The 18664-nt window shown below is 40.3% G+C and overlaps 1 protein-coding gene across 2 annotated transcripts in view; it reads right to left on the minus strand.

Annotated features, from left to right (window-relative positions):
• The window catches only part of PSMA8 (proteasome 20S subunit alpha 8), a 58283-nt gene that overhangs the window by 1301 nt on the left and 38318 nt on the right, over window positions 1-18664 (minus strand). For both annotated transcript variants that reach the window (XM_012447208.2, XM_012447207.3), the window contains exons 5-6: window positions 14782-14901; window positions 14601-14663 (exon numbers count right to left, since the gene is read on the minus strand). In XM_012447208.2, coding sequence (XP_012302631.2) covers window positions 14601-14663; window positions 14782-14901 — 183 coding nt within the window. The remainder of the gene's footprint in view (window positions 1-14600; window positions 14664-14781; window positions 14902-18664) is intronic.

Genomic DNA, 18664 nt, shown 5'->3' on the forward strand with positions numbered 1-18664 from the left:
CTCTGATTCTTATTTCAACTCCAGACCTCCTTCCATCTCACCTATAGAGATATGTGTCAGAAAATCTGTATTTGTCAATAATCTACATAAAATATATTATTTGGACATTTAATGAAATGAATTTACCCATCAAGCAATTACTGGGAGTTCCATGGGCTCTGAAAGTAAAGTGCAAAAATATAATTCTTACCTGGTATTAAGGAGTCCACAGTTTAGTGGAAAAAACCTGACATATAAATAGACCATTACAATTAAAACCTGAATAAAGTGATGCGGTATTACTTGGGGAAGAAATAATTTCCTGCTTTGAAAAAGCATTTTTTATTTTATTTTTCCTTTTTGAGACAGGGTCTTGCTCTGCCGCCCCGAGCTGAGTACAGTGGCATGATCACAACTCACTGCAACCTCCGCCTCCAGAGCTCAAGTGATCCTATAGCCTCAGCCATTGGAATAGCTGGGGCTACAGGTGTGCACCACCATGCCCGGCTAACTTTTGTGCTTTTTTGTAGAGACAGGGTTTCACCATGTTGGCCAGGCTGGTCTCAAACTCCCGGGCTCAACCAATTTGCCCACTTCGGCCCCGCAAAGTGCTGGGATTAAGGGCATGAGCCACTGCACCCAGCCTGAAGAAGGCTTTTCAAAAAAAATTTTTAATATTTGTGAGTACATAGTAGGTATATATATTTATGGAGTACATTCGATGTTTTGATATAGCCATGTGATGCATAATAACCACATCATGGAGAATGGAGTATCCATCCCCTCAAGCATTTATCCTTTGTATTACAAGCAATCCAATTATACTCTTAGTTATCTTAAAATGCACAATTAAATTGTTATTGACTATAGTTACCCTGTCGTGCTATCAAATAGTAGTCTTATTTACTCTATTTTTTTGTACCTATTAACCATCCCCACCTGCCCCTGCCCCCTACTATGCTTTCCTAGCCTCTGGTAACTGTCCTTCTACTCTCTATCTCCATGAGTTCAATTGTTTTGATTTTTAGCTTCCACAAGTGAGTGAGAACATACAATGTTTGTCTTTCTGTGCCTGGCTTATTTCACTTAACATAATGATCTCCAGTTCCATCCATGTTATTGCAAATGACCAGATCTCATTCTTTATGTGGCAGAACAGTACTTCATTGTGTATAAGTACCACATTGTCTTTATCCATTCATCTGTTGATGGACCCTAAGATTGCTTCCAAATCTTGGCTATTGTGGACAGTTTTGCAATAAACATGAGAGTGTAGATATCTCTTCAATACACTGATTTCCTTTCTTTTGAGTATATACCCAGTAGAGGGATTGCTGGACCACATGGTAATTTTATTTTATGTTTTTTGAGGAATCTTCAAACTATTCTCCATGGTGGTTATACTAAGTTACATTCCCACCAACAGTGTATGAGGGTTCCCTTTCTCCACATCCTTGCCAGCATTTGTTGTAGCTTGTCTATTAGATATAAACCATTTTAACTGGCATAAGTTGATATTTTACTGTAGTTTTGATTTGCATTTCTCTGATGATCAATGATGCTGATCACCTCTGGTTTTTTTTTTTTTTTTTTGAGATGGGGTCTTGCTCTGTTGCCCAGGATGGAATACAGTGGCATAATCATGGCTCACAGCAGCCTTGACCTCCCAGGTTCAAGTGATCCTCCCAACTCAGTTTCCCAAGTAGCTGGACCACAGGAGCATGCCACCACACCAGGCTAATTTTTTAATGGTTATATTTGTAGAGACAAGGTCTCACTGTGTTGTCCAGGCTGGTCTGAAACTCTTAGGCTCAAACAATCCTCCCGCCTTGGCCTCCAAAGTGCTGGGATTAGAAGTGTGAGCTTAGCACAAGCACCTTTTATATGCCTGTTTGCCATTTGTACATCTTCTTTAGAGAAAAGTCTATTCATATCCTTTGCCTATTTTTTGATCAGATTATTTCATTTTCTCTTTCAGAGTTGTTTGAGCTCCTTATACATTCTGATTATCAAACCCTTGTCAGAAAGGTAAATTTGCAAATATGTTCTCCCATTCTGTGGACTGTCACCTCACTTTGTTGATTGTTTCCTTTGCTGTGCAGAAGCTCTTTAAATTGATGTGATCCTCTATGCCCATTTTTGCTTTGGTTGCCTGTGTTTGTAGGGTATTACCAAAGAATTTTTTGTGCGGACCAATGTCCTGGGGATTTTCTCCAATGTTTTCTTGTAGTAGTTTTATAAATTGAGGTCACAGGCTTAAGTCTTTAATCCATTCTTTTTTGATTTTTGTATATGGTGAGAGATAGGGGTCTAGTTTCATTCTTCTGCATAGAGCTATCCAGTTTTCCCAGTACCCTTTATTGAAGAGACTTTTTCCCAGTGTATGTTCTTAGCCCCTCTGTCAAAAATGAGTTCACTATAGATATGTGGATTTGTTTCTGGTATCTCTATTTTGTTTAATTAATCTATGTGTCTGTATTTATGCCAGTAATATGCTGTTTTGGTAACTATAGCTCTGTAGTATAATTTGAAGTCGGGCAATATGATTCCTCCAGTTTTGTCCTTTTTGCTTGGGATAGCTTTGGCTCCTATGGGTCTTTTGTAGTTCCATATATATTTTGTGATTTTTTTTTCTATTTCTGTGAAGAATATCATTGATATTTTGGTAGGGAATACATTGAATCTATAGATTACTTTGGGTAGTATAGATATTTTAAAAACAGTGATTCTTCCAATCCATGAACATGGAACATCTTTTCATTTTTTTGGTGTCCTTTCTTTTTTGATGCAGGCATTTAGAGCTATAAACTTCCTTCTTAGTACTGCTTTCACTGTATTCCGTATGTTTTGATATGTTGTGTTTTCATTATCATTTGTTTCAAGAACATTTTCAATTTCCTTCTTAATTTCTTCATTGACCCACTGATCATTCAGGAGCATATTGTTTAATTTCCATGAATTTGTATAGTTTCCAACATTCCTCCAGTTATTGATTTCTAGTTTTTATTTCACTGTGGTCAGAGAAGATGCTTAATTTTTTAATTTTTTTTAGACCAAGTCTCACTCTGTCACCCAGGCTGGAGTGCAGTGGCCTGATCTTGGCTCACTGCAACCTCTGCCTCCTGGGTTCAAGGGATTCTCCTGCCTCAGCCTCCCGAGTAGCTCGGACTACAGGTGTGCACCACCATGCCTGGCTAATTTTTGTATTTTTAGTAGAGATGGGGTTTCACCATATTAGCCAGGATGGTCTCAATCTCCTGACCTCATGATCCACCTGCCTTGGCCTCTCAAAGTGTTGGGATTACAGGCGTGAGCCACTGTGCCTGGCAATGCTTGATATAATTTCAAGTTTTTGAATGTTGTAAGACTTACTTTGTGACCTAATGTATGGCCTATCCTTGAAAATGACGGAGAAGAATGTATATTCTGCAGCTGTTGGATGCAATGTTCTGTAAATATCTATTAGATACATTTGCTCTACAGTACAGATTAAGTCTGATGTTTCTTTGCTGATTTTCTGTCTGGAAGATCTGTCTAATGCTGAAAATGGGGTGTTTGAGTCTCTAGCTATTATTGTGTTGGAATCTATCTGTCTTTTTAGCTCTAATAATATTTACGTTTTATATATAGGTGCTACAGTGTTGGATGAATATATATTTCAATTTGTTATATCCTCTTGCTGAACTGACCGCTTTATCAATATATAGTGACCTTCTTTGTCCTTCTTACAGTTTTCGTATTGAAATCTATTTTGTCTAATATAAGGATAGTGACTCTGGCTCTTTTCTGGTTTCCATTAGCATAAAATATCTTTTTCCATCTCTTTATTTTCAGTCTATGGTTGTATGTATAGGTGAAATATGTTTCTCGTAGCCAACAGATCATTGGGTCTTTTTTTAAATCCATTCATTCTTTATCTTTTGATTGGAGAGTTTAGTCCACTTACATTCAATGTCATTATTAATAAGTAAGGACTTACCCTCCTGCCTCAGTCTTCCAAAATGTGGGTATTACAGGTGTAAGCCACTGAACCTAGCCTTCTTTCTTTTTTTTTTTTTTTTTTTTCATTTTTTTTTCTGAAGCAGAGTCTGGCTCGCTCTGTCACCTAGGCTGGAGTGCAGTGGTGGGATCTCAGCTCACTAAAACCTCTGCCTCCTGAGCTCAAGCAATTCTCCTGCCTCAGCCTCCTGAGTGGCTGGGATTATAGGCACTTGACACCACACCCACCAAAAACAACTTCTAATAGATCTTCAAAAATCAGGTAGGAAGGAATAGAGAAAGGAGAAACCTTAATATTATCACTGACAAACTCACTTCTTTTCATATTTTGGTGGCCTGAGATTACAGTGAAAGGTAAATTTTTTGTTTATAGTTGTAGAAAATGACAAGCTTTACATAACATCCTTTACATTCTTTGCAAATTTTTCATCTAAGGTAAAAAGACACAGCGGCTGCTTTAAGCCAGAATAAGTGACAAAAACTGACTACACATTGATATTCTTTCTATGTTTATGAATACACATACAGTTACACCTTGGAAAAATTGAGGGTTTGGTTCAAGACCACAGAAGTAAGGCAAATACTGAGTCACATGAATGTTTTGGTTTCCCAGTGCATATTAAAGTTATGTTTATACTATATTGTAGACTATTAAGTATACAATCACATTATATCTAAAAAATCAACATATCTTAATTTAAAAACATTTTATTGCTAAAAATGCTAATGATTATGTAAGCCTCCAGCAAGTACTAATTTTTTTGCTGGTGGGGTCTTGTCTTGATGATGATGGTGCTGACTCATCAGGGTAGTGGTTGCTGAAGGTTGAAGTGGCTGTGGCAATTTCTTAAAATAAGACAACAATCAAGTTTGCCACATCTATAGACTCTTCCTTTCACAAAAGATTTCTCTGTAGCATGAAATGCTATTTGAGAGCATTTTACTCACAGTTGAACTTTTCAAAACTAGAGTCAATCCTCTCAAACCCTGTCACTGCTTTATCAACTAAGTTTATGTAATATTCTGAATTTGTTATTGTTATTTCAATAATGTTTACAGCATCATAAGCAGCAGTAGATTTTATCCAAGAAACCACATTCTTTTCTCATCTTTAAAAAGAAACTCACCTGGTTGGGCGCAGTGGCTCATGCCTGTAATTCCAGCACTTTGGGAGGCCAAGGTGGGCTGATCATGAGATCAGGAGACCAAGACCATCCTGGCCAACATGGCGAAACCCCATCTCTACTAAAAATACAAAAATTACCTGGGCGTGGCGGCATGCACCTGTAATCCCAGCTACTTGGGAGGCTGAGGCAGGAGAATTGCTTGAACCCAGCAGGCAGAGGCTGCAGTGAGCTGAGATTGCACCACTGCACTCCACCAGCCTGGGCAGCAGAGTGAGACTCCATCTCAAAAAAAAAAAAAAGCAGAAGCAACTCATCATCTGTTTGTTTTATCACAAGATTGCAGCAATTCAGTTGCATATTCAGGCTCCACTTCTAATTTTAGTTTTCTTGCTATTTGTACTACATCTGCAGTGGCTTCCTCTGCTAAAGTCTTGAACTCCTGAAAGTCATCCAGAAGGGTTGGAATCAACTTATTCTAAATTCCTGTTAATGTTGATATTTTTAATTTAATTAATTAATAAATTAATATTTTTGAGACAGAGTCTTGCTCTGTTGCCAGGCTGGAGTGCAGTGACATGATCTTGACTCACTGCAGCCTCCACCCCCCGAGTTCAAGCAATTCTCCTGCCTCAGCCTCCCAAGTAGCTGGGACTACAGGCATGCACCACCACACCCAGCTAATTTTTGTATTTTTAGTAGAGACGGGTTTCACCATGTTGGCCAGGATGGTCTCGATCTCCCGACCTCGTGATCTGCCCGCCTCGGCCTCCTAAAGTGCTGGGATTACAGGCGTGAGCCACCATGCCCAGGCTATTTATTTATTTTTTTGAAACAGAGTCTTGCTCTGTCACCCAGGCTGGGGTGTAATGGCGCAATCTCAGCTCACCGCGATCTCCACTTCCCAAGTTCAAGCAATTCTCCTGCCTCAGCCTCCTGAGTAGCTGGGATTATTGGTGCCTGCCCGCCATGCCCAGCTAATTTTTATATTTTTAGTAGAGACGTGGTTTCACTATGTTGGTCAGGCTGGTCTTAAACTCCTGACCTCAAGTAATCCACCTGCCTTGACATCCCAAAGTGCTGGGATTACAGGCATGAGCCACTACGCCCGGACTTTTTTTGTTTGTTTGAGACAGTCTTGCTCTGTCGCCCAGGCTGGAGTGTGATGGCGCCATCTTGGCTTACTGCAAACTCCACGTCCCAGGTTCAAGCAATTCTTTTGCCTCAGCCTTCTGAGTAGCTGGGATTACAGATTCCCCCCACCACATCCAGCTAATTTTTTTTTTTTTTTTTTTGAGATGGAGTCTCGCTTTGTTGTTCAGGCTGGAGTACAATGGCACAATCTCGGCTCACTGCAATCTCCGCCTCCCAGGTTCAAATGATTCTTCTGCCTCAGCCTCCTGAGTAGCTGGGATTATAGGTACCCACTACCATGCCCGGCTGATTTTGTATTTTTAGTAGAGATAGGATTTCACCATATTGGCCAGGCTGGTGTTGAACTCCTGACATCATGATCCACCAGCCTCGGCCTCCCAAAGTGCTGAGATTACAGGCATGGGCCACCGCGCCCGGCCTTAGTTTTTGTATTTTGTGGTAGGATAGGGTTTCACCATGTTAGCTAGGCTGGTCTTGAACTCCTGACCTCAAGTGATCCACCTGCCTGGGCCTCCCAAAAGTGCTGGGATTACAGGCATGAGCTACCATGCCCACCCAGTGTTGGTAGAGACACAGTCTAACTATGTTGCCCAGGCTGGTCTCAAACCCCTAGCCTCAAGCAATCCTTCTGCCTTAGCCTCCCAAAGTGTTGAGATTATAGGTGTGAGCCACCTTGCCTGGCCATATTTCTTAAGTAATAAGACTTGAAAGTCAAAATTATTCCTTGAGCCACACACTGCAGAAAGGATGTGTTAGCAGGCACAAAAATATTAATTTCCTTGTACATGTCTATCAGAGCAACTGGGTTACTAGGTGGACTGTCAATGAGCAGTAACATTTTGAAAGGAATCTTTTCTTTTTTTTTAGTGTTAGGTCTCGATAGTGGGCTTAAAATATTCAGTATACTATGCTGTAAATAGATGTGCTGTCATCCACTGCTAAGAGCATAGGCAGAATTGATTTTGTATAATTCTTTTTTTTCTTTCTTTTTTTTTTTTTTGAGACAGGGTCTCACTCTGTTACCCAGGCTGGAGTGCAGTGGTACAGTCATGGCTCACTGCAACTTCAACATCCTGGGCTCAGGTAATCCTCCCATTTTAGCCTCCTGAGCAGCTGGGACTACAAGCATGAGCCACCACTCCTAATTTTTGTATTTTTTGTAGAAATGAGGTTTGGCCATGTTGTCCAGGCTGGTATTGAACTCCTGAGCTCAAGCAGTCCACCTGCCTCAGCCTCTCAAAGTGTTGGGATTATGGGCGTAAGCTACCACACCTGACCAGCATAATTCATAACGTCCCTAATATTTCCAGGATTGTAAATGAGCACTAGTTTCCACTTAAAGTCACCAGCTGCATTAGCCCCTATCGAGACAGTCTGTCCCTTGAAGCCAGGCAGTGTGGTGACTTCTCCTCTCTGGCTATGAAAGTTTTAGATGGTATCTTCTTCCTGCAGAAAGCTGTTTCATCTACACTGAAAATCTGTTACTTAGTATAACCACCTTCAGTGAAGATAAATGTCTTAGCTAGATTTCTGGATAACTTGCGGCAGTTTCTCCATCAGTACTTGCTGCTTTACCCTGCACTTTTATGTTATGAAAGTGGCTTCTTTCCTTAAACCTCAGAGCGGGTTCACAACCTCTGTTAGCTCTGAACTTTTCTTCTGCAGCTTCTTCACCCCTCTAAGCCTTCAAAGAATTGAAGAGAGTTACGACCTTGCTCTGGCTTTGGCTTAGGGGAATGCTGTGGCTGGTTTGATATTCCAGCCAGACTACTAAAACCTCCATATCAGTAACAAGCCTGTTTCAGTTTCGTTTCTTTTTTTTGAGACAAAGTCTCACTGTGTCACCCAGGCTGGACTGCAGTGGCGCCATCTCAGTTCACTGCAACCTCGGCCTCCCAGGTTCAAGTGATTCTCCTGCCTCAGTCCCCCCAAGTAGCTGCGATTATAGGCACATGCCACCATGCCCAGCTAATTTTTGCATTTTTTAGTAGAGATGGGGTTTTGTCATGTTGGCCAGGCTGGTCTTGAACTCCTGACCTCAAGTGCTCTGCCCATCTCGGCCTCCCAAAGTGCTGAGATTACAGGCATGAGCCACTGTGCCCAGCCTGGCTATTTCACTTTCTTATTATTTATGTGTTTACTTTCAGTAGCACTTTTAATTTTCTTTAAGTCACCAGAGAAGGATGCCTTCTCTCACCACTCCTATTCAACATAGTATTGAAAGTTCTGGCCAGGGCAATCAGGCAAGAAAAAGAAATAAAGAATATTCAGATAAAAAGAGAGGAAGTCAACTTGTCTCTGCTTGCAGATGACATGATTATATATTTAGAAAACCCCACTGTCTCAGCCCAAAATCTCCTTAAGCAACTTCAGCAGTCTCAGGATACAAAATCAATGTGCAAAAATCACAAGCATTCCTATACACAAATAATACACAAACAGAGAGCCAATTCATGAGTGAACTCCCATCCACAATTGCTATAAAGAGACTAAAATACCTAGGAATACAACTTACAAGGGATGTGAAGGACCGCTTCAAGGAGAACTACAAACTACTGCTCAAGGAAATAAGAGGACAAAAACAAATGGAATAACATTCCATGCTCCTGGACAGGAAGAATCAATATTGTGAAAATGGCCATACTGCCCAGAGTAATTTATAGATTCAATGCTATCCCCATCAAGCTACCATTGACTTTCTTCACAGAATTAGAAAAAACTACTTTAAATTTCAAATGGAAGAAAAAAAGAGCCCATATAGCCAAGACAATCCTAAGCAAAAAGAACAAAGCTGGAGGCACTGTTATATTGGGGTTCAGGGGTGCCCTTGTGCTAACCTACCCTGTGTTAGCCAGACAGACTCCATTTTGCTGAGAGTCACACAGACTCCAGCTTAACCTCCACCTCACCCCTCCTGCCATTTCTCCTTTGAGTGCATATCTGGGTCATGTTCCTGTGCTGGGTCATGTTGTACTTAGAGCTATAGAAACATATAACCGTTGTAACCATATCCTGCTTGACAAGCCCACTTGCTATTATGAATATCCCCTTGATAGATTGTATGCAAAGTACCAAATGCCTCCGCTTGGTAACCAGCAATCATGAGAACTGCTTGTGTATACCCTCCTTAGTTAATCAACAATCATGGGAGCCTCCCGCCTCCTAGTTACCAGCCTCTCCCCTAACTTGTTTATCCTGCTTCTGTAAAATTCCACTTTGCCCCCTTACCCTGAGCAACATATAAAAGGAAATCAAATCCCTTCCTCGGGGCTGAGAGATTTTGAGCATGAGCTGACTCTCGGTCACCAGAAATAAAGGACTCACAATCAGATTTCAGAGTGTGGCTCTTTCCTAACAACTCGCTCAGATATAACGCCCTCAGTTCCCCTGAGAGGATGTTTCTCCAGGTTCTTGGTCTATCACCCTCTCAAGAATGAGAGAGGAGACCACGGTGCAGTGTGCTCATAAAAGTAAATGCCAGACTCAAAAGTGTTTGTAGAAAGTGATTTATTTAAAGCAGAGAGATAAAAAGGATAGGGAGAGAGAAACAGCTAGTTCTCATACTGAGTGAGAAGGGTTCCCAGAGGGGGAAAATCAGAGGAGGAAAGCTCCTCTCACGCTGAGTGAGAGAATCCAGACAGATGTAATCCAGGAGAGGAAAGAAGCTTCCACACTGAGTGGAAGGGAATTGAGAGAGAGAGATGGAGTTTAGGAGAGGAAAAGCAGCTTCCACACTGGGTGGAAGCGGACCCCAGAGGGGAAATTCAAGAGGGGAAAGAGAGCTCCCACTACGTGGGAGGGGATTCCAGAGAGCTGGAAATCCAGTGTGGGTGAAGGAGCAGGGGAATTTATCCTGGGAGAATTTCTCCAAGGATAAATTCCCACCTCCCCAAGTTCCTCTGGCCAATAAAAGGAGTTCCTTTAAACTTCGCTGGAGTGATTGACTCTTAGTTTCTTCCTGCACCCATGAAATTCAACCATACACCGCTAAATTTCCCAGATGCAGACGGATGGGAGGGGGAGAAAATATGGTGGTGGGAAGTTCTTGCCCTAAAACTATGCCCCCTTATGGACCTGGAAAGAGAACACATTCCCTCATTCCATCACACTACCGAACTTCACACTATACTACAAGGCTACAGTAATCAAAACAGCATGGTACTGGTACCAAAACAGATATATAGACCAATGGAACAGAACAGAGCCCTCAGAAATAACACCACATATCTACAACCATTTGATATTTGACAAACCTGAGAAAAACAAGCAATGGGGAAAGGATTCTCTATTTAATAAATGGTGTTGGGAAAACTGGCTAGCCATTTGGAGAAAAGTAAAACTGGACCCCTTCCTTACATCTGGTACAAAAATTAACTCAAGATGGATTAAAGACTTTAAACATAATACCTAAACCATAAAAACCCTAGAAGAAAATGTAGGCAATACCATTTCAGGACATAGACATGGGTAAGGACTTCATGACTAAAACACCAAAAGCAATGGCAACAAAAACCAAAATTGACAAATGGGATCTAATTAAACTAAAGAGCTTCTGCACAGCAAAAGAAATTATTAGCAGAGTGAACAGACAAACTACAGAATGGGAGAAAATTTTTGCAATCTATCCATCGGACAAAGGGCTAATATCCAGAATCTACAAGGAACTTAAAGAAATTTGCAAGAAAAAAACAATCCCATCAAAAAGCAGGTGAAGGATATAAACCAATACTTCTCAAAAGAAGACATTTATGCAGACAACAAATATATGAAAAAATGCTCATTATTACTGGTCATTAGAGAAATGCAAATCAAATCCACAATGAGATACCATCTCACACCAATTAGAATGATGATTACTAAAAAAAATCAGGAAAAAATAGATGCTGGAGAGGATGTGGAGAAACAGGAATGCTTTTACACTGTTGGTGGGAGTATAAATTAGTTCAACCATTGTGGTAGACAGTGTGGTGACTCCTCAAGGGTCTAGAACCAGAAATACCATTTGATCCAGCAATCCCATTACTGAGTATATACCCAAAGGCTTATAAATTATTCTACTATAGAGACACATGCACATGTATGTTTATTGCAGCACTGTTCACAATAGCAAAGACTTGGAATCAACCCAAATGCCCATCAATGATAGACTGGATAAAGAAAATGTTGCACACACACACCATGGAATACTATGCAGCCATAAAAAAGGATGAGTTCATGTCCTTTGCAGGGACATGGATGAAGCTGGAAACCATCATTCTCAGCAAACTAACACAGGAACAGAAAACCCAATGCTGCATGTTCTCACTCATGAGTGAGAGCTGAACAATGAGAACACATGGACACAAGAAGGGGAACATCACACACTGGGGCCTGTCAGGGGTTGGGAGGCTAGGGGAGGAATAGCATGAGGAGAAATACCTAATGTAGATGACAGGTTGATGGGTGCAGCAAACCACCATGGCATGTGTATACCTATGTAACAAACCTGCATGTTCTGCACATATATCCCAGAACTTAAAGTATAATAAAAAAAAATTCTTTACTTATCCTTCGCATTCACAATTTGAATAACTTGCACAAGGGGCCTAGCTTTCTACCTGTCTTGTCCTTCGACACTAAGCTTAACAATTTCTAGGTTTTTGATTTAAAAGTCCTGTGAGAGACATGAGACTCTTCCCTTGAACACTTAAAGGCCCTCATCAGGTTATTAATTGGCCTATTTTCAATATTGTTATGTCTCAGGCAATAGGAGGCCTGAGGAGAGGGAGAGACATGGGTAAATGGCTGGTCAGTGGAGCAGTCAGAACACATGAAACACTTATTGATTAAGTTCACTCACTGTTTTACATGTGCAGTTCATGGCATCCCAAAACAATTACCACAGTAATATCAAAGATCACTGATGACAGATCACCATTATATAATAATTTACATTGTTACATATTACATATATAATAATAATGAAAAAGTCTAAAATATTCTGAGGATTACCAAAAATGTGACAGAGATACAAAGTAAGCACATGATGTTGGACAAATGACACTGACAGACTTGCTCAACACAGGTTGTCAGAAACCTCCAATTTGTAAAATGCCCAGTTATCTGAAACACGTAATGAAGTTAAGCAGCAAAAATGAGGTATGCCTGTAAACAGACATATGGTATCTTATCCTTTAATAGTACCATTTAATGAGCACCTACTATAAAGGATACTACCATCTCACACCGTTTCATTTACTTATCATAACAGCCCTTTGATGAAGTTATTGTTAGACTCATTTTACAGGCAAGAAAACTGAAAGCTGAAGATCAGAGCAACTTGCTCAAGGTCACATTGTCAAACAAATATCTCCGTTGGAACTTAGTCTACCAACTCCGAAGCATGTGTTCTATTGCCTACACAGCCTATCCTAAAATATCCGATTGAAGACAGTATAACACTGCTGTCAGTAAGCATACCACTCATAAGAAAAAATGTGTGTATAACTCTGTGTGTGTGTGTGTGTGTGTCTATGTGTATATGCATAGATATGTTATGGAGTGGAAGAGGCAAACTCTGGCCTCATTGGTTTCTGTGCCCCTATGGTGTTGCTGCATCTGTCCCTGGGCTCTTAGCAGCAGGGGTGACAACCTGGACAATATCCATCTCCACACTCTGTGCTCAGCACCCTGTGATTTATGTGGGGCTCTGCAGGGGCACACTCCACCATCCTGTCCCCGTTTCTCTTATTTATTGAAACTTTGCTGCTGTCTTATCCTCATATCCCATCTGTTAGTTGAATAATAAAAGGTAAGAAATCGATGTCAAAGCAACCATGATGACAAAAACAAAAACAGAAGCAAAAAGAAACCCCACTGCTCCAGATGGCACTAATTTTAATACTATTTCTCCTTGAAATATTTTCCTTAAAGCCAAAGAAAAGATACATGTAAAACATTTTTTTTTTTTTTTTTTGAGACAGAGTCTTGCTCTGTAGCCCAGGCTGGGGTGCAGTGGTGCAATCTCGGCTCACTGCAACCTCCATCTCCTGGGTTCAAGCAATTCTCCTGCCTCAGCCTCCTGAGTAGCTAGGACTACAGGCATGCACCACCACATCTGGCCAATTTTTAATTTTTTTGTATTTTTAGTAGAGACGGGGTTTCACCATGTTAGCCAGGATGGTCTCTATCTCCTGACCTCGTCATCCTCGCACCTTGGCCTCCCAAAATGCTGGGGATTATAGGCATGAGCCACCGTGCCCAGCCAAAACATTCTTTTAAAAAAATTTTTTTTCAGATGGAGTCTTGCTCTGTTGCCCAGATCAGTGGTGTGATCTTGGCTCCCTGCAACTTCCACCTCCCAGGTTCAAGTGATTCTTCTGCCTCAGCCTCCTGAGCAGCTGAGGTTACAGGCATCCAACACCACATCTGGCTAATTTTTTGTATTTTTAGTAGAGACAGGGTTTCACCATGTTAGCCAGGCTGGTCTTGAACTTCTGACCTCAAGCGATCTATCCACCTCAGCCTCCCAAAATGCTGGGATTACAGGTGTGAGCCCACCATGCCCAGGAACAATCTTTTTTTATAAATTTAATTTTTAATTTTTTTTAGAGATAGGGTCTCATTTTGTTGCCAAGACTGGTTTTGAACTGACCTCAAGTGATCCTCCCACCTCAGTCTCCCAAGTAGCTGTGATTACAGCATGTGCTGCCATGTTTGGCAATAAAACAATCCTTTAAGTATATTTCAATATAGCTTCCCATGTCTTGAGTGCTTTTGTACAGTCTCAGCTAAAGAGAGCTAGTTGGCAAACTATACTGTACAGTTCTATCTAATGAAAAATAGTGAACTACATTTTAAATGCTCTGTAGCCAGTGAGTCCTCTATCACAATAACCTAAATATTTTATTTTGTAGTCCAGCAGTTTTAACCCATAATGGCTGACAAATGTTATATGTATTATAACATTAGACTTGGCACAAAAAAACATGGAAAGGTTATTATGCTAGGTATTAAAGTTTAAGTCTCACAGAAGGTCAAGGCACTTTTAAATGTAAAGTAATGAAAATACATAAAAATCAGTAGACAGGACAACTGTGGTGGCTCACACCTGTTTGGGAGACCAAGGCGGGCTAATCACTTGAGTCTAGGAGTCAGAGACCAGCCTGGGCAACAAGGCCAAACCCTGTCTCTATTTAAAAAAACAAACAAACAAAAAACTGGCAGACGATCAGGAAGGAGTGGAGATTATTTGACATTAATGAAGGATAACATTATATCGAAAGTCTAGAGGGTCTACAACTTTTTACTTTGTCAAAATACTTTATGCTATGGATACTTTTTCCTCTTTGGTTAATGACTTACCTCCAAAGCTTGGTGTCTTCTTATTACAGCAAGTTCGATGTTTTTTCCACCAGACTGGACAACCTAATATAGAATAAGTATGCTATTAGAATTACTTCAGCAAATTTTGTGTTTAATAGACAAAAATGTATGAGAAAAAAACCCTCATGATTTTGTGAATATGCTTTATTAGATCACTTACTTCTAGCAAAGTTTTGATTGCTAACTTGATAGCTTCATTGTCACTTGCTATGGCATCTTCTGTGTAGTTTTTTTCTAGAAATTCTCGAACAGTTTTAGCACTTCGGCCTATTGCATTTGCCTTGAAAAATAAAAGATAATATATTAATATCATTGCAGTATGAATGAATTTATGGTTACTAAGTAAAGTTTAGAGGTTTGGAGTTTACTCCAGTATACCTTAATAAAAATTATCAAATGAAAATTATAGATTTGAAAACATAGCAAACATTTCAGTAGCTCATTTGGTTACTATCAAAATAATCTGTAATGGTGGCATGGTTTTAATTTTCCTTTTTTTTTAGAGATGGATTCTCACTCTGTTGCCCAGGCTGGAGTGCAGTAGAAAAGTAGTGGCACGATTATAGCTCACTGTAGTTTTGACCTTCTGGGCTTAAGTGATTCTCTCACCTCAGCCTCCTGAGTAACTGGGACTACAGGTATGTGTCACCACACCCAGGTTATTATTTTTAATTTTTTTGGTAGTCTGGTTATGTTGTCCCAGCTGTTCTCAAACTCCTGGCCTGAAGTGATCCTCCTGTCTCAGCCTCCCAAAGTGTTGGGATTACAGGCATGAGCCACAACATATGGCCAACTTTCATTTTTAAATATACCAATGCTTTGTCCTGGTTAACACTTTCTATTAAGATAATGTCTCCCAAATCCTTGCTAACCAGAAATGATTTTATTTTATTTATGTTATTTTTTGAAACAGAGTCTCATTTTGTGGCCCAGGTTGGAGTACAGTGGTATGATAATTGCTCACTGTAGCATTGGCCTTCTGGGCCCAAGGTATCTTCCCACATCAAACTCCCAAGTAGCTGGGACTGTTGGTAGGTGGTACCACACTTGGCTAATTAAAAAACAAAATCTCATTTTTTTAGAGACAGGGTCTTGCTACATTGCCCAGACTGGCCTCAAACTCCTGGACTCATGTGAACCTCCCAGCTTGGCCTCCCAAAGTACTGGGATTGCAGGCATGAGCTGCTGTGTCCAGCTCAGAAAAGATTTTAAAATTTAAAACTTGAAAAGATGTGGAGAGGCAAGGAGCTATAACTTTACAATATGGTATAAAAAGAAGAAAGCAAAGAGAGAAGAAAAAATGACATCAACATGAAGAAAGCTATTTACCTGAGTTGGATTGAGCATAATTTTTGTAGATTTTAGAATAAAGTATAATGGTACCTAACTGATTCATTATCTTATTTGACTCTTAAGCAAGAAGGGCTTCTATTTCATTCCCCCTTTTCCTTATTCTTTACACATTTTCATCAGATGAAGGAAAAATGCAAATGAATTTTCCTGGCTGCATGGCTATAGGTAGTAGGCCACATATTCTTTTAATTCAGCCTAAATATCCAGATTAGTACTCATTATGATAATAATGATAAGAAGATTTTAATCTTTATATTAACAGAACATTTATGTGTCAAGCACTAGGATAAGCATTTTACATGGATTATCTCATTTAACCATCACAAAAATGATTAAGTAGGTACTGTTACTAACCTCAATTCTTGGATGTAGAAATGGAGGCTTGGAAAGGTTAAAATAGGGTTTCTTACTATCAGCAATGTTCACATTTTGGGTCAGCTAATTCTCTGTTGTGAAGGCTGCCCTGTGTATTGTGGGATTTTTAGCTGCTTCCACCAACTAAATGCCAGCAGCAACTCCCACCCCAGTGTGACAACCAAAAATATCTCTTATTAAAGACATCGTCAAATGTCTCTTAGGTGGGACAAAATCACCTGTTTGTGAATTATTGACTCAAGCAATCTTGGCCATGATCATACAGAGAGTAAGCAGCAGAGCTAAGCTTTGAAACCAAGTGGTCTGAATCAACAAGCCAAGCTTTTAACTTTATACACTGTGCTGTTACATGCCCCTTTCTTAGGATAATTACAGAGTAGAAAGAACCAACAGAAAGGTCTATCCTTTCACTGGCATTAAATAGGGGAATGTTTCAGTTATAAATGTTTATTATTATTATTATTATTATTATTATTGAGACAGAGTCTTGCTCTGTTGCCCAGGCTGGAGTGCAATGGTGTGATCTCGGCTCACTGCAACCTCTGCCTTCTAGGCTCAAGCAATTCTCCTGCCTCAGCCTCCTGAGTAGCTGGGATTATAGGTGCCTACCACCACATCCCACTAATTTTTCTATTTTTAGTAGAGATGGGGTTTCGCCATGTTGGCCGGGCTGGTCTCAAACTCCCGACCTCAGGTGATCTGCCTGCCTCAGCCTCCCAAAGTGCTGGGATTACAGGTGTGAGCCACTGTGCCTGGCCAACTGTTTAGTATTATAAGAAAGAGATCTCAAAGGAGATTTTAGGACATGAACATAAAAACAGACCATTTATATTACATTATATAACAGTATACTAGTCTGGCTAGCAAAAGATTCTTTTTACTTCATACAACTTTTCCTATGCCATTGTATTTCAGAGGATTAATTTAAGCAGCTGTTGAAACTTCTAAATTAAATTTTGTGGCCTTGAAATTTCACCAAGATCAAAGATAAAGCCTTCAGCTTGGCATGACTTTGAAGTCTATTTGCTACTAGGTTTATTTTTTTGTGTGTGTTTTTTTTTTCTTTGGTAACTAGTTGCTACCCAGAGAAGAAATACACAGTTAGCGGCTTCAGATACTGGTTTATCCAAAAACTTCACTGGGCCTGCACATTTAAGGTCACCCTGCACATTTCTGGTGACTTGCCTATCCACTTCTTCCAATTTCTAACATCAAAATTCTTTAATTCTTACCCACCTGACTTATTTCCTAAAACCTAGCCTGTTCTTGCCACACTCAGATCCCCACCTTCCCTTGCCCTATCACCCACCCTAGTTCACATCAATAATGACTCTGGTAGTTCTGCAATGCTTTTCCTACCTGCCTCCTCAGATTAATCATGATTTTCTAAGGCAAAGACTCTTAGCTGACAGCCCTAATATCCATTCTTCCTTTGTGACAGAACTCTATGTGACTGCTGAAAAATGTCACTTCCTAGCTTCTCTTACAAATAGGTATACACAAGTGGAAGTCACTGGGTGAAGCTCCTAGGAACCTTTGCTGCCTAGAATGTAGACACGTTAACTAGAGGTCTAGCAGCTATCTTCGGAGCATGGAAAAAGACTGAGAACAGAAGAGACAAATACCAGAATCCGCCTACTTTTAGACTTTTCATTATATGAGAAAAATCAATCCTATGTGTTCAGCATCATCAGGTCTTTGTTGCTGGGAGATAAAACCAATCTCACTGACAGACCAGAAGTGCATTCTGTGACACACTGCCCCATACACCTCCAGAAACAAAAACCTTATTCCTGTGGCTACTGGAACTGGTAATGGCAGACTGCCCTCAGCTCTTAACTCTTGGGAAGGTTCCCAGGTTAACAAGAGCTTTCTCAGGTAAGGTCATGTGCTCTTCCAGGGCCAGCCTACACTGACTGAGGGATGAAGAGCTATCAATGTGCAGTCCCTTCACCCCAACTTAGAATAGCTCTGATGAGCCACTACAGATCCACAGCGCTCCATGATGTCAACTGAAGCCTTTATTGCGACTAAAATGCAGCCCAACGTCTCCCTCTGCCCAATCCTGATCCTTTCCCTTCAACAAATACTGATACCAATGGCACTTCCTAATATATATCCTAAAAATAGTAATCTTCCCATGAGGCTTTGTGAGCCTAAGGAAGGACAAGGCCTCCACTGACAAGTGCAAAGCAGCTTTTCTCATCCAAAGGCTTGCTAACTTCCAGAGTAAATCTTCAATGTGCTCTCCCACACTAAGAAAAGACATGTGGCAATGAACAAAAAACTCTACTCAGAATAAATAAATCACAATT

The sequence above is a fragment of the Aotus nancymaae genome, unplaced genomic scaffold (genome assembly GCF_030222135.1).
Source record: "Aotus nancymaae isolate 86718 unplaced genomic scaffold, 86718_ANA_hifiasm-v0.15.2.pri h1tg000020l, whole genome shotgun sequence".
Lineage (NCBI taxonomy): Eukaryota > Metazoa > Chordata > Mammalia > Primates > Aotidae > Aotus > Aotus nancymaae.